At 44.4% G+C, this 13161-nt stretch overlaps 3 protein-coding genes across 5 annotated transcripts in view; all 3 read right to left on the reverse strand.

Moving 5' to 3' along the window:
- LOC115768686 (mediator of RNA polymerase II transcription subunit 15) overlaps window positions 1-2273 on the reverse strand; it is a 7250-nt gene extending 4977 nt beyond the window's left edge. For both annotated transcript variants that reach the window (XM_030713372.1, XM_030713373.1), the window contains exons 1-3: window positions 1529-2273; window positions 750-1470; window positions 61-297 (exon numbers count right to left, since the gene is read on the reverse strand). In XM_030713372.1, coding sequence (XP_030569232.1) covers window positions 61-297; window positions 750-1470; window positions 1529-1798 — 1228 coding nt within the window. In that variant the 5' untranslated portion in view covers window positions 1799-2273. The remainder of the gene's footprint in view (window positions 1-60; window positions 298-749; window positions 1471-1528) is intronic.
- A 260-nt stretch (window positions 2274-2533) lies between these two features.
- Window positions 2534-5326, reverse strand: LOC115768684 (putative fatty acyl-CoA reductase CG5065). Its single transcript, XM_030713369.1, has 8 exons — window positions 5255-5326; window positions 4898-5183; window positions 4602-4838; window positions 4430-4539; window positions 3281-3651; window positions 3135-3205; window positions 2949-3074; window positions 2534-2872 (listed from the first exon to the last, which is right to left on the reverse strand). Exons 1-8 carry the CDS (start codon window positions 5307-5309, stop codon window positions 2647-2649), a joined length of 1482 nt encoding a protein of 493 aa, XP_030569229.1. The 5' UTR covers window positions 5310-5326; the 3' UTR covers window positions 2534-2646.
- Window positions 5327-6669: 1343 nt separating this feature from the next.
- On the reverse strand, window positions 6670-10739 carry LOC115768679 (actin-5C). Of its 2 annotated transcripts, none has more exons than XM_030713361.1 (2): window positions 10606-10739; window positions 6670-8809 (listed from the first exon to the last, which is right to left on the reverse strand). In XM_030713361.1, the coding sequence occupies exon 2, from the start codon at window positions 8799-8801 to the stop codon at window positions 7671-7673; it is 1131 nt and encodes a 376-aa protein (XP_030569221.1). In that variant the 5' UTR covers window positions 8802-8809; window positions 10606-10739; the 3' UTR covers window positions 6670-7670. The 2 variants fall into 2 exon arrangements, with proteins under 2 accessions (XP_030569221.1, XP_030569222.1); XM_030713362.1 differs by lacking the exon at window positions 10606-10739 and adding an exon at window positions 9215-9370.
- Window positions 10740-13161: the final 2422 nt, after the last annotated feature.

Below are 13161 nucleotides of genomic sequence, written 5' to 3' on the forward strand. Positions count from 1 at the left end.
CAGAAGTTGTTAGCTGGACTTATAATATATATCTATATATATATATACGCAGCTACTCACTCATTTCGATGGCAATTTCGGCATTCTCGGGATCTGCTTGATATTTCTCCTCGATTTCAGACTCGGTTAGGATCTCGTATTCGGAAGAGTATTGCGCCACAGTCTGTGCGGCCGCTGTGGTCGCGTCCTGTGACGTTTGTGGCGTCGCACCGTCCGATAAACGATCGTCCACCTCACTGACTATATAGTCGGGTATGTCCATTTTGACGGCGCCGCGTAGAAATGTCATCTCAGCAGCTGCAAGAAGAGCACGCTCAATAATTGTTATATTTATATTAAAACAAAGTACGTTTCAAGCGCGCAGACTAATGTGGTCCTTACAAGGAGTATAAAAAGCAAGAAAGAGCTTGCAGGCATAAAGCTTAAGGCTTGACAGATATGCGGCAGGAGTTGCGTTAAGATATCTCGAGAATAGAATACTTTTCCTTGCAAAGTCTCTGTTGCCAAAGAGGTTTCGCTTCTATATAAGAACTTGTAAAAGTTGATCAACAAAAAAGTCGATCATTATAGAATAGAGTGATCCGATTCGGTCGGTTCAGAGGGAAGGACCTTTGCAAAAGGGCTGGGTAGGTGGGCAAGTGTTGCTCGACCTTGCTTATGAAGAAGCTCTGCTCAAAGCTGGGTGGCGAAAGTCTTTCTTTATCGTATGCTAGTTGCGTGCTTGATAGATTTCCAACGGATTCTCTTACTTTTCACAATGGTCTGTTCGTCCTTGACGGCATAGTCGACCGTTTCGGTGGTGTAGATATTGTCATCATCATCGGAGAAGGTGATCTTGCGCTTCTTGACGGTGTTCGCTGCGGGCAGCGATACCGTATTCGTGATGGTCAGGTGCTGCGCCTGCGCTGCGGCCTGCTGTGGCTGTTGTTGTTGTTGCTGCTGCTGCTGCTGTTGCTGTTGCTGTTGCTGCTGTTGATGTTGTTGCTGGGGCGGCGCCGCCTGAACTTGAATGTGTTGTATTTGGGTGCTTTGTACATGATGATGATGCTGCTGCTGCTGCTGTTGTTGTTGTTGCTGCTGCTGCTGCTGCTGCTGTTGGGTCTGCTGCACCTGCAGCTGAGCCGCCGCGGCAGCAGCGACCTGCGTTTGAACCTGCGTTGCCGTTGCCTGCAACAGCGTGGCCGTTGGTATTTCGATGGTTTGTGTGGCGCTCTGCGCTTGAGCGATGCTTGCAACAGCCACCTGCTGCTGCTGCTGATGCTGCTGATGCTGATGGTGTTGCTGCTGCTGCTGCTCGTTGACGGCGCGTATCGTGCTGGGTATCGTCTTGATGAGCTTGTGATCGCTTATGAGCGGCGCCACCGGCAGCTGCGGTTTCTCCTTCTCCTCAGCGGTCAGGCCTTGCACGGCCAGCAGTTCGGCGGTCTGCAGAAAGGATTGCAGCGCCTCTTGTTGCACATTCACCTCGCCCTGCCAAACGTGGAGAATGATTAATTAAAGGCTTTAATGGGCCAGTCAAGAAGCATACCTGATACATAAACTCGACTATTGAGTTGAGATCTTCGAATTTGATAAACTTAAATATAATGACTGGATGTGGATGCGGATTCTCTTTGAATATCTCCTTAAAATACGATGAGCACGAGCTGAGCACCACCTTGTGCGCCTTGATCTTGCGCCCGTCCACGCACAGGCTGACATCAACAAAGTCATCGTTCAGCCTGTGGTTGTCCAGCGAGTAGGTCAAATGCCGCAAATAGTTATTCCAGCGCAGCGAATATTGCTGTGTCGTTGCCATTGCTAAGGCCGATCAACTTTTTGCAACTAACCAACTAACCGATTGCGCCCGACGCCTGCCGCCGCCACCGCCTCCGCCACCGCCAGAGCCTCAACCTCAGCCTCAGGCACAGCCGCTGCCCCGCTTTTGGGCCCTAATCCAATTAACCCGGGTTTGCAGTTGGGCCAAACGCGCGCAGTTGTCGGTCTCTCAACAAGTAAACAGAACTGGCCAACTTATTTAATTACAGACAGTGTGCGCACGCTGTTTGCATTGATTAATTTCAAATTCAAAATTGTTGTTGTTTGTATTGCCTCCGCACTTTGTGTTTGTTTATTTTCAGTGTATTTTAGTAGCTAATTGCGGAAAAGACGCTGCTTCACGCAACCGCAAATCATTTTATTAATGCACATACGCTATATTTTGTTTGCCGCTTCTCGCTCATCGGTACGCTTTACGTATTAGGCATTGCACATTTTGATTTTGCATTTATTTATTTATTTGCGTTTTGTAGGTATTCATTTTTCAATATTTTCTCACTTTTTTTTCACGGCAAAATTAGTTGCTTTTTGGCAAGCTTATGTTATTGTGGCATTCTGTTATACTCAAAATGTGCCTGTTTATCGAGCGTAATCGATAGCACGCTATGTTAAACTTAACAGCAATGGCAGCTGCTGCTGTTAGGCGTAGCTGGTGCCGGCACACGCTAGGTGGCGCCACCTCAACGGTTAGCTATATTCAAAATTCAATTTGCGCTTCTTAGGAAAAAAAAAACGTTTATTTTACCACAGCCGTTATATGAAAAAGAATGGGTTTTAAAGTTACAGTAGGCAAAAAAAAAAAAAAAACAAACAAAATAGCAAATGTTATTAGAAGAAGAGGCGCAAAGCGAATCGATAAATGAGACGTATCAGAAAGCCATAAACAATGGCACGGCACACATAATCCAAAACATAGAAGATCTTGATGCGCAGACGCGCCTTACTGCTGCTCTCGGGACTCTCGTTCATCAGAAACTCCTTGGCGCCGCGTATCCCATTCTGAAAGAAGTCCACATAGTTGATGTTCGAGTGCTGTAGGAACCCAAAGACGGCTCTGAAAAAATTCAAAGTTTTAGGTTAGCTTTCCCTCCCTCTCTCTCCCACTCTCTCTCTCTCTCTCTCTCGCTCACATTTCATTCTCGGGCACGACGGCATGCAATGCCTTGAAGTTCTCGTTGTCGAAATGCCACTCGGTGGTGGCAAAAACCTGGACCGCACGGAACGCGGCAAAAATGCGACGCTGTAGTTTCAGCAGGCTGGAAAATGGATGAAAATTCCAGTAATATATCACACATGGAGAGGATACGTGCACTTACAATGGCTTCTCGTTGGTCAGCCGCAGCAAGGTGTCCACCACAATGGCCATCATGATGTGCATCGTTATGAACTGGCCCAAGGAAGAGGTAAGCACAAGTTAGAAAGCGTTACGGACTGTCACACCCTGCGCACGGATTGGACTCACCCTCACGAAATGCAGGACCGGACACAGGGTGATGCCGCCGCCTGGCAACCAGAGCGTCTGCTCGAAGGGATTCTGCCTAATGTACCGCTTGCCGATATCGATGACCTGGCCCATGGTGATGGGCGATATGTTGGCCGTGGCACAATTGACCACATCGATGGGCTTGCCCTTGGCCGGAGCTTGCTTTAAATATTTGTATGCGGCTATGATGAGACCGCGCACCACCACATCGGCGGGCACGAAATCGGCGACAATATAGGGATCGCAGTTCTGGGAGCGCAAAATGCCAACGCCACAGGCCACCAGCATGCCGGTGGGTCCGTTAAAGTTATCCGCCCAGCCGGGCACGGGCTCCTCTATCGTCGAGATCACTGTCACATAAGCAAGAGAAACCAAGAGCGTCAGACCGTGAGACCGTAAATAAAAACCGAGCTAAGCCCATTTCCAGCTATACCCTATTTTGTGTCACACCCGCTGCTGCAGTAAGCGTGTTCCGATCCTTATATCCTCTATCTGCGAATACTTCTGTTAGATCTCTTCCCAAATGGGAACCTTACTAGGCTGGTACTGCTCCAAGCTAAGCTGGAAATAGTGCCCACCCTTCTATCAGGTGACACATCAAAACAACCTATCAACATCGACAATGTCGCGTAATATCAGAGAAAGCCGCCGTGCAGTACCGAACAAAACTGTGTAGCACCGGGTAGTATCAAGCAACTAGCTGTACCGTATAAGTACTTCGGTTTGCACAGCCGTCATTAGCAGTACCTACTTGTATCGGCTAGTCTCAAGATATATTGTACTTAGCAATGTCAAGTGGAACCTCATACCAATCAGTACCCTGTTATAGGGTAACAATAATAGAGATACCAAATAATACCATGCAGTACTCGGTAATAAGGAACGACTACCGGGTAGTTACCCGTACCTCTAATTATCTAAGCAAAGCCGAGTACCGTACAGTACCGAACAGTACCGAGCAGTACCGAGCCGTACCGAGCAGTACGAACTCGTACCGAGCTGTACCAAGACTACTCATGCAGTACCAGAATATATTGAGTAGTACCAGGAAGGATTTAGAAGACTAGACCCAAACAATATCAAGCAATCCCGGGACAGAGCGCATGATCAGTTTGAAGCTGTACCTACCAATTGAGGGCCTGTATATTAAAATTGGCAACTGATCCTTATAATCATTGGCCACATGCTCGGCCAGACTCTTAGTGAAGGTGTACGTGTTCGGCTGGAAGCTGCTATACCTGAAAATAAACAAGATGCAATACGTTAATTGGGCGAACGATGCGAGCATAGCACAACCTACTTCAAATTGAAAACATCCAAGGTTTCCTCATCGTAGGTCTCGGCCAGTTTGATGGTGGTGCGCCAATCCGCGTAGGGTGGATAAATGCGCTCCTCAACCTCCAGCTCGGTGGGATTCGAGTACGTCGTGGACACATGGACAAAGGCCTTCAGTTTCTTCCATTGCAACGCGAGCTTGATGAGCTCATGGGTGCCGCGTGTGTTCATCAAAATGGCCGAACGCAGCGGATCATCAAAGCTGACATGGACAGAAATCAGAAGCTTGAACAGAATGGAAACAGCCGGATTGCCACCTACCGGACAGAGGCCGCCGAGTGATAGACAATGTTGACATTCCGCAAACGGGCCAAGTCCGGCTCACTGATGCCCAGGCCCAGCTGCATAACATCCCCGGCAATGGGCACCACCTTGGCCAGTGTCTGGGGCTGCTCGCGCCGCAGGCGCTCGTACAGCTTGCAGTTGAGCAACGCCTCCAGGCGCTGCTCGATGGCAACGCCCTTCTTAGGCCGTATCAGCACATAGATCTTGCCCAGTGTGTAGCAGGAGCGCAGGAGCTTCTCGATCAGCGCCTTACCCACGAAACCTGAGCACGTTGCGGATCGAAAAGGGTTCAAAGCGAATCTAAGTATTCGAAATTTAGAAGTTGTCGCATACCCGTGCCGCCAGTCACGAAGATTTCCTGATCCTTGAATGCTGCAGCAATTGACATGTTTGTACGTACGGATCGCCGACCAAATGCAGTCTAACCGCCTGGAGCACAATTTCGCTGTGTAAGTGTCCGAAGTGCGGTACACAATATGCAAATGCGTTTCAATTAGCCTCTCACAGACGGGCAGCGGGTCAAGCCACTGAATATTCCAACTGTCGCTTGACCACAAGAAACGAAACGAACATTATTTTTTTCGGCAAATGCACAAGGTGGCGCTGTCCGCAAATCCGGCGGAAGCCTGCCTCGCTACCCTCACGAACCTCACGGCAATTTACAATGTAGTTAAATTGTTGCAGCTCAAAAACACCATTTCGATTTATTTATTGCGTTCGCTGTTGATTCATTTTCGTTTCGGGAGGCGAACCTTTTGCTGACATTCAAAAAATCCCATTACCCTGAACTTTCTAATCTATGCATATACTCATATAAGAAATGTCGAGAGCATAGCTCGTAGTGTTCTTCAGTTCGCTGAGATCAGTTGTCCTTAACTGTACCCTATATGGAGAGCATGGGGTCTTACTCTTGTATGTCTCTCACAAAGGTATTCCAACTTTTTGGCTTACCTGCCATTTGAGTACTTACATCCGAAAGTTCCCGACCCCAGCTCGCATAGTTCCCGAGTTAGATGAGGTCAATGGGACCTTGCGATACTATTTACCCACAACAGCTTACAATATGACGGGAAGAGAAACTCATAGCTTTCGCGAAATGCAGGGTATATGAGTTTCGTTGTTGTAGGGCCAAGCGAAAAGTAATGAAAGCACTTGCCTAGTTCAATTGACTTAATCTATGCACATTTTTATTATATAAGTGCCGTATTATATAACAAGAATGCAAAGAAACTTGAAAGGGGTTTGCCATTATTTAAAAACCCCCTTCGAAATGCGGAGCCTTTAGGGTTTTCAACGAGCTCAAACTATAATTCGAATTCAAACATATTGAAAATATTTAAAGAAAAAGATGAGGCTCCGAATCTTCATTAGCTAAACGAATGTGGCACAAAGCCAATTTGTGAGCCAGTTAAGAGCAAAGCTTTCGAGAACGATGCCAACAATTTGTGATAACGTTAGAAACGGAACTTTAATCACAGCGATGGGTCGCTCGGTTATTTTTGTTTATGAATGGAATGGAATGGTCCACATTGTAAGTTTAAGGTCATTAGCATACAAATGTGTGTGCGTGTGTGTGTGTGTGTGTGTGTGTGGCACAGCCAACTGCATTTGGAGAGAGAGCGCGAGCTTAGACTAGCTGCGTGTGTGTGTGTGTGTGTCTGCGCGACGAAAGCTCGAAAAGTTCGCTGACCCCACACACATCAACAGCTTGGGAACAGTTTGCTGGTATACACATAATACTTGAATTATTTTTTTTTTTTTTTTTGCATTTCACATTTTAATTAACATTTTGAGGCGTAAACATATCGTCATTCAATACGCATGCAATTAGAAAAAATACAAAAAAAAATAACTAAATACACATATAAAATTTCAGCTTAAATACATATGTATGTATAAAATTTCAAGGAGTTTACAGCAGAGCGAGCACAGAAAGAGAGAGAAAAAGATAGAGCGTAACTTTGCTCACTGCTCTCATTTACTTCCCCTCCAACTGCACACGCTCGTGTTCGTGTCTGTGTCTGTGAGTGTTCGCGTGTGTGTGCGTGTTACTGCATTTGCCGGCCGGCAAAGCAAGAGGTTAGAGCAAGAAATAAAATGAGCAGAGTTAGGCAAAGTCTGAAAGCGGGCACAATGGAGCATAGGGCGTGGGGGGAGGGGTTGGCGTTATCAGTTAAAAGAGGAGGCAGACGAAAGAGTAACAGAAAACAGATTTGGTTAAGTTTTTTTTTTCCATCATATTTTTGTTTCACTTTGTTGTTTATAATTACATCATAATTAAAAAATAATACATAAGGTTGCGTTTGAAAATTTTACAAAACTCTTAGTGTTGTTGTTGTTGTTGTTTGTGTTTTGCATATTTTTGTGTTTTGTGTCTTTTACTTGCTTTTTGGGGAATATTTTACTCGCTTTTCTTTTCTTTTCATGTCATGCCGGGAGTGTACGCATATGTGTTGTGTGTGTGTTGTTGTGGTATAGATATTTTTTTTAGAAGTGGAATGGCAGAGAGAATATGTTCTTGTTGTTGTTCTCAATTTTTGTAGTTATATTAAAAGGTATATAAAAAAAAACAAAAAAAAATATGCATTTATATCATATATCTCATGTGAAATAAATTAAATTAATGCTAGAACACAACATGACGACGACGACGATGATGATGTGTGGATAACATTGCGCAGCTCCCGTTTGCTGTTGCTGTTGTTGTTGTTGTTGCCACTCCACTTGCTCCCGTTGGTGGTTGGAGCACTTAGAAGCACTTGCGGTGCACAATGGATGGGCCAGACTCATCGTATTCCTGCTTGGAGATCCACATCTGCTGGAAGGTGGAGAGCGATGCCAAAATGGAGCCACCGATCCATACAGAGTATTTGCGCTCTGGTGGTGCAATGATCTTGATCTTCATGGTGGATGGGGCCAAGGCGGTGATCTCCTTCTGCATGCGATCAGCAATGCCAGGGTACATGGTGGTGCCTCCGGACAGCACTGTGTTGGCATAGAGATCCTTACGGATATCGACATCGCACTTCATGATCGAATTGTAGGTGGTCTCATGAATGCCGCATGCCTCCATACCCAGGAACGAGGGCTGGAAGAGTGCCTCTGGGCAACGGAAACGCTCATTGCCGATGGTAATGACCTGTCCGTCGGGCAGCTCATACGACTTCTCCAATGAGGAGCTGGAGGCAGCGGTTGCCATCTCCTGCTCGAAATCAAGAGCCACATAGCAGAGCTTCTCCTTGATGTCACGCACAATTTCACGCTCGGCAGTGGTGGTGAAAGAGTAGCCACGCTCCGTGAGGATCTTCATCAGGTAATCGGTCAGATCGCGACCGGCCAAATCCAGACGCAGAATGGCATGGGGCAATGCATAACCCTCATAGATGGGCACAGTGTGGGAGACACCATCGCCAGAGTCCAACACAATGCCAGTGGTACGACCAGAGGCATACAGGGAGAGCACAGCCTGGATGGCCACATACATGGCGGGTGTGTTGAAGGTCTCAAACATGATCTGTGTCATCTTCTCGCGATTGGCCTTGGGGTTGAGGGGTGCTTCGGTCAACAGCACTGGGTGCTCCTCGGGCGCAACACGCAGCTCATTGTAGAAGGTGTGATGCCAGATTTTCTCCATATCATCCCAGTTGGTCACAATACCGTGCTCAATGGGATACTTGAGGGTGAGGATACCACGTTTGCTCTGTGCCTCATCACCCACATACGAGTCCTTTTGGCCCATACCGACCATCACGCCCTGATGACGTGGACGGCCCACAATCGATGGGAAGACAGCGCGGGGCGCATCATCGCCAGCGAAGCCAGCCTTGCACATGCCGGAGCCATTGTCGACAACCAATGCAGCAACTTCTTCGTCACACATTTTGTAAGCTGCAAAGAATTAAATTGAAACACAAGAAAAAAAAAATTAACCAAAATGGCCACCATTTCAACACTCTCCCTTGAGTGTTTCTGTATGTATATGTATATATTTGTATGTGTATGTGTGTGTGTTTCTCTCTCTTGGTGCAGAGGCAACACCCTGCACATAAATCAACAACTTGACAAAAGCTCAAGAGCATATCACCGTAGCATGCCGGTGCCAAGCAAGTGGCCAAAGGAAAGCCGCTCTCGCTTGTGCATTTGTGTATGTGTGTATACGTAGTCGCATAAAATGGCCGCCATTTGCACGAAGAAAAAAAAACAACGGAAAAAAAATTCTCTACACAAGCCGGCACCTAATGTGTATTTGCAATTCTATATGGGTAGACACTTTTCTTTTAAACTGTTTATTACCTTTTTGTTTTATTTAACAACAAACGACGAAAATTATTTAAGAAAATTGAATTGAAACTTTGCAATTCAAGTTGAAAAATTTGTAACCCACACTTGGTTATTGGTAGGAGGCGACGAGGCAATAGACTGACTAAAAATGCAACCGCACCGATTGACTGCCGAAAGAGGAATGAACAAGCGACCGAATGCCAGTTAACAGCTATTTCAAGCGCTGCTTCAAGCGACGTCGTCGTCGTCGTCGTCGACGTCGCTGTGATATCTATGCGAGCGCAGCTGCTGCTCTGCCAGCTCGCTCGCACGCAGCGTATGCTGGCGCATGCGTGCGATAGAGAGCGCACGATTAGCGCGCTTGGGTTGCCAACTTTTGTGCCCATATATGGTCATGTTTCGACGTGAATCGTCGAGACGGAGAGCTGGAAATGTCGCCGCTTTCGCTCTCTCACGCGCTGTATTGCGGCGACGGCGACGACGACGGCGATAGCAAAGCCAACGGTTGACAATGCTGAAGGTTTTCTCCATTTTAGCGCGGCTCATTAAAAAAACCGGCATTTTTGCATTCAAGAAACGCCGAATAACTTTAATGACGTGATTCTTTGACTATTTCTGGCCAACTTGCCTACGTCACTTGCACCGTGGGCAGTCGCCGTACATATACATAAATACACACATACATGAACATGTACAAATTACTAACTATACACCCAAACAATTGTGCATACAAATAAGTACATTTGCATGTGTGTGTGTGTGTGTGTGTGTATTTTGTCTTTAGGTTGGCCGTTACTTTTCAAATGGTTTGCCATGAAAGCTAATTGAAGCGTGGGAAAAAAAAGAAAGTGTTTGCGAATTTTATTGCAAGTGGCTGAAAACTGTCACCAGTTCTTTCTTTTCGCTTCTTCTGTATATGTATGTGTGTATGTATATGTATTTCTTTGGCATTGTATAAGTTTTTGAAATCCGCAACGGGCACGCCCCAGCACTAGATCTAAATGCACACAACGATACTGGGGGCTGCATGCATGTGTGTGTGTGTGTGTGCGTAAAATTTTGTGATAACAAAATTGTTGCGATATTTTTTTTTTTTTTCTTCACAAGCGCGTGACTCTTTTGGTTTTTGTTAGATTTTGAATCTTTTTATTGATTACGTTCTCGACTTTTGTTGCTTTTGATATTGTTATCAGCAAGTCTTTGGTCAATTCTTTGACATTATCACATATTCCACAAGCACTTGTATAAAAAAAATGGTTTTCGAAAAAAAAAAATTTCAAACAAAATATGCTATTCACGATTTCATTGCATTTTGAGCGTTTTGTAGAGTTTTTTTTTTTTGATTATTGATTTTGATTTATGTATTTATGTTTTCTGCTGACTGGCTGTTGTACAATACTTACATTTGGTCTGTTTTGATTAAAATTAATTAAATAAATATAAATTAAGTCTTTCGGTTGTGTGTCTTTTGTTTAGACGACTTTAGCTGGCTGCTTTAAGCGGTTTTGTGTCGGGAGGTGTATTCCACACTGCACAAGAACTCAAACTGTAATGACATGAAAACTGGTCGCCGTTTGCCGTTTTATAAAGCCCGTGTCCATCCCAACCGGCACAGTAACTTAGCGCCTTATCAGCGCCACTTGCACACTTCTCCAGGCTGGCAAGCGCTTTACCATATATGGTATGAATTCAATTTTACCCCGTTGCCAGCGTCTGTGTGTGTGCTGCGGCGTATCTATGTCTGTATATGTGCATGCGTACGCGTGTGTATGGGTATATGGGCGTATGGGCATGTGTGTGTGCGCATATGCTGCTCGCGAAGAGTACTTCGCAGCATAATCCCCTGTTACGGGTGTGACTGCGATCAGGTTGCGTCACTATGCAGTACGTTTTGCACCATGCACATGTACATACATATGTATATCAAGTGCTTCAGCTTAGATTTAAATCAAAATGTATAGATAGACTGCATATAAAGTAGAATATTTTGTGATTTTACTGAATAGTCCCAGTACGTTGGAATGAGAGAAGTTTGCTTCATTAGTTGTCTGGCTCTAACAAACGGCATTTTCTCTACACCAGAAACAAATTCAAGCTAAACTGATGAATTATTCAACTAGTGACTTGTACATATTTATACAATTGATAGAAACATTTCATAGACAAATGAAAACGCAGAGTCTACACTAGTCGTCATGATTTCCGACTTTAAAGCTCGGTTTGTAGCTATACCGGCGCCAGGCTAAAACAGCTGCCAGTTGATGCGTCAACCATGCGTTTGCGCAAAAGAGACAGCGACACACACATACTCACACACACACACACTAACACACACAGGCAAACACTGGATTGCGCTCATTCACTTGCTGCGCTCAGCGAAATGCTGACTCAACTTAGCTCTGTGGCGCTGGGGTTGATTTTATTTGATTTTTAAAAGGTATTTTTAAAAATGTACCAGTGCGAAACGGTTAAATACGTACTCTTATTGTTTTTTAAAATTATTTACAAGCTTCAATAGTTAAAAACCTTTTAGTGTACGGTTTTACTGGGCTTAAAAACAGGCCTTCCAAAATGCATTGTCAAAGCCGCTCCCTCTCTGTCTCTCTCTCTTACAGCAGTGTTAAAAGTGAAAGAGTGCAGTGTAAGTGGCTTGCAGCGTCGGAGAGGGGAAAGCTGCGTACAAACATGCAGCTTACATGTACATATGTACATACAAATACATGCAGGCTGTGTGTATGCAACACATGCATACATATACATATGCATGGGTAGTGTATGTGTGTTCGCTCGAATCGCAGTGTTTTTGTAACGGCAATTGCTCATACATGGCTAGCGGACGCATTCCATCGGCAACCGTGATATTTACTATTGCCGGTTGACTAATCATCGTTTAAATAATTGCCTATTTTGAATTAAAATGACGCACAAATAACTAACAAATATCAAAAGTATCTACTTTGGCTCGCAACATACACACATACATATGTACATGTCTGTCTTGTAAGCTTGTGCGTGCTTGTATAGCGCAAGCATAAATACATACACGTGCACGAACACACATACAGCAACAGACACGAGCATCAGCAGAAACAACCAAAAAAGAAAAAAACGGCAGGAGAGACAGCGCAAGCAAGAACGAAAGAGGCTCACGCAGGCGTGCTCTCTCGTGTACAGCATAAAAGAAAACAACAAACGTTTGGGGAACGCTGGCCAATCATTCGATCGCATTGCATTTCTATCTATATATGTACATACATACATATATATGTATGTGTGTGTATTGTTTGTGTTGGCAGTCACTTGATTCATATGTATGCATGTATGTATGTATATCTCTATATGTATTTTGTTTTTGAAGAAATCGAATGTAGCGCTGATTGTTGGCCACTGTTCATGGAATTGTTCAAGGCAGACGCTTAATTTGAAATGGGAGCTGTCAGTTGTTGTCTTAGTTTCATATTTTAACTGAATAGCTGAAGAAATTCTCATGGTGTTAACTGGTATTCGCTAACGTCAGCATTCGCATTCCAATCAGCCAGCTCTTCTTGCTCTTGTTCTGGATCTGCTCTTTCGCAGATAAGCTTTAAACACCCATACATACATACATGCATATATACCCTACATATCATTAGCCGGTTTCAATGGCTATTTACGTGCATATGTACTTATGTATGTATGTATGTGTATGCATAACTGTGGTATTGTGTAGAATTTTTCTTTAGTTTTAATGTATAAAGCTCTGATCTTTTTTTATATACATATTTACATAGACACATGTATGTTGACATGTTTGTATGCACATGTATATCCTAAGCCTATTATAGAGTGTACTTTGTTAATGTTGCTTTGGTTTTAAAACTATTTAATAAATTGGCATTCAACATACATACATATGTATGTACATATGTTAAGCTGTTTACAATGATGTTGATTAAATCAATTAAATTCATGTCAATTAA

The sequence above is a fragment of the Drosophila novamexicana genome, unplaced genomic scaffold (assembly GCF_003285875.2).
Source record: "Drosophila novamexicana strain 15010-1031.04,08,12 unplaced genomic scaffold, DnovRS2.1 tig00001929-arrow-arrow-pilon, whole genome shotgun sequence".
Taxonomy (NCBI): Eukaryota; Metazoa; Arthropoda; class Insecta; order Diptera; family Drosophilidae; genus Drosophila; species Drosophila novamexicana.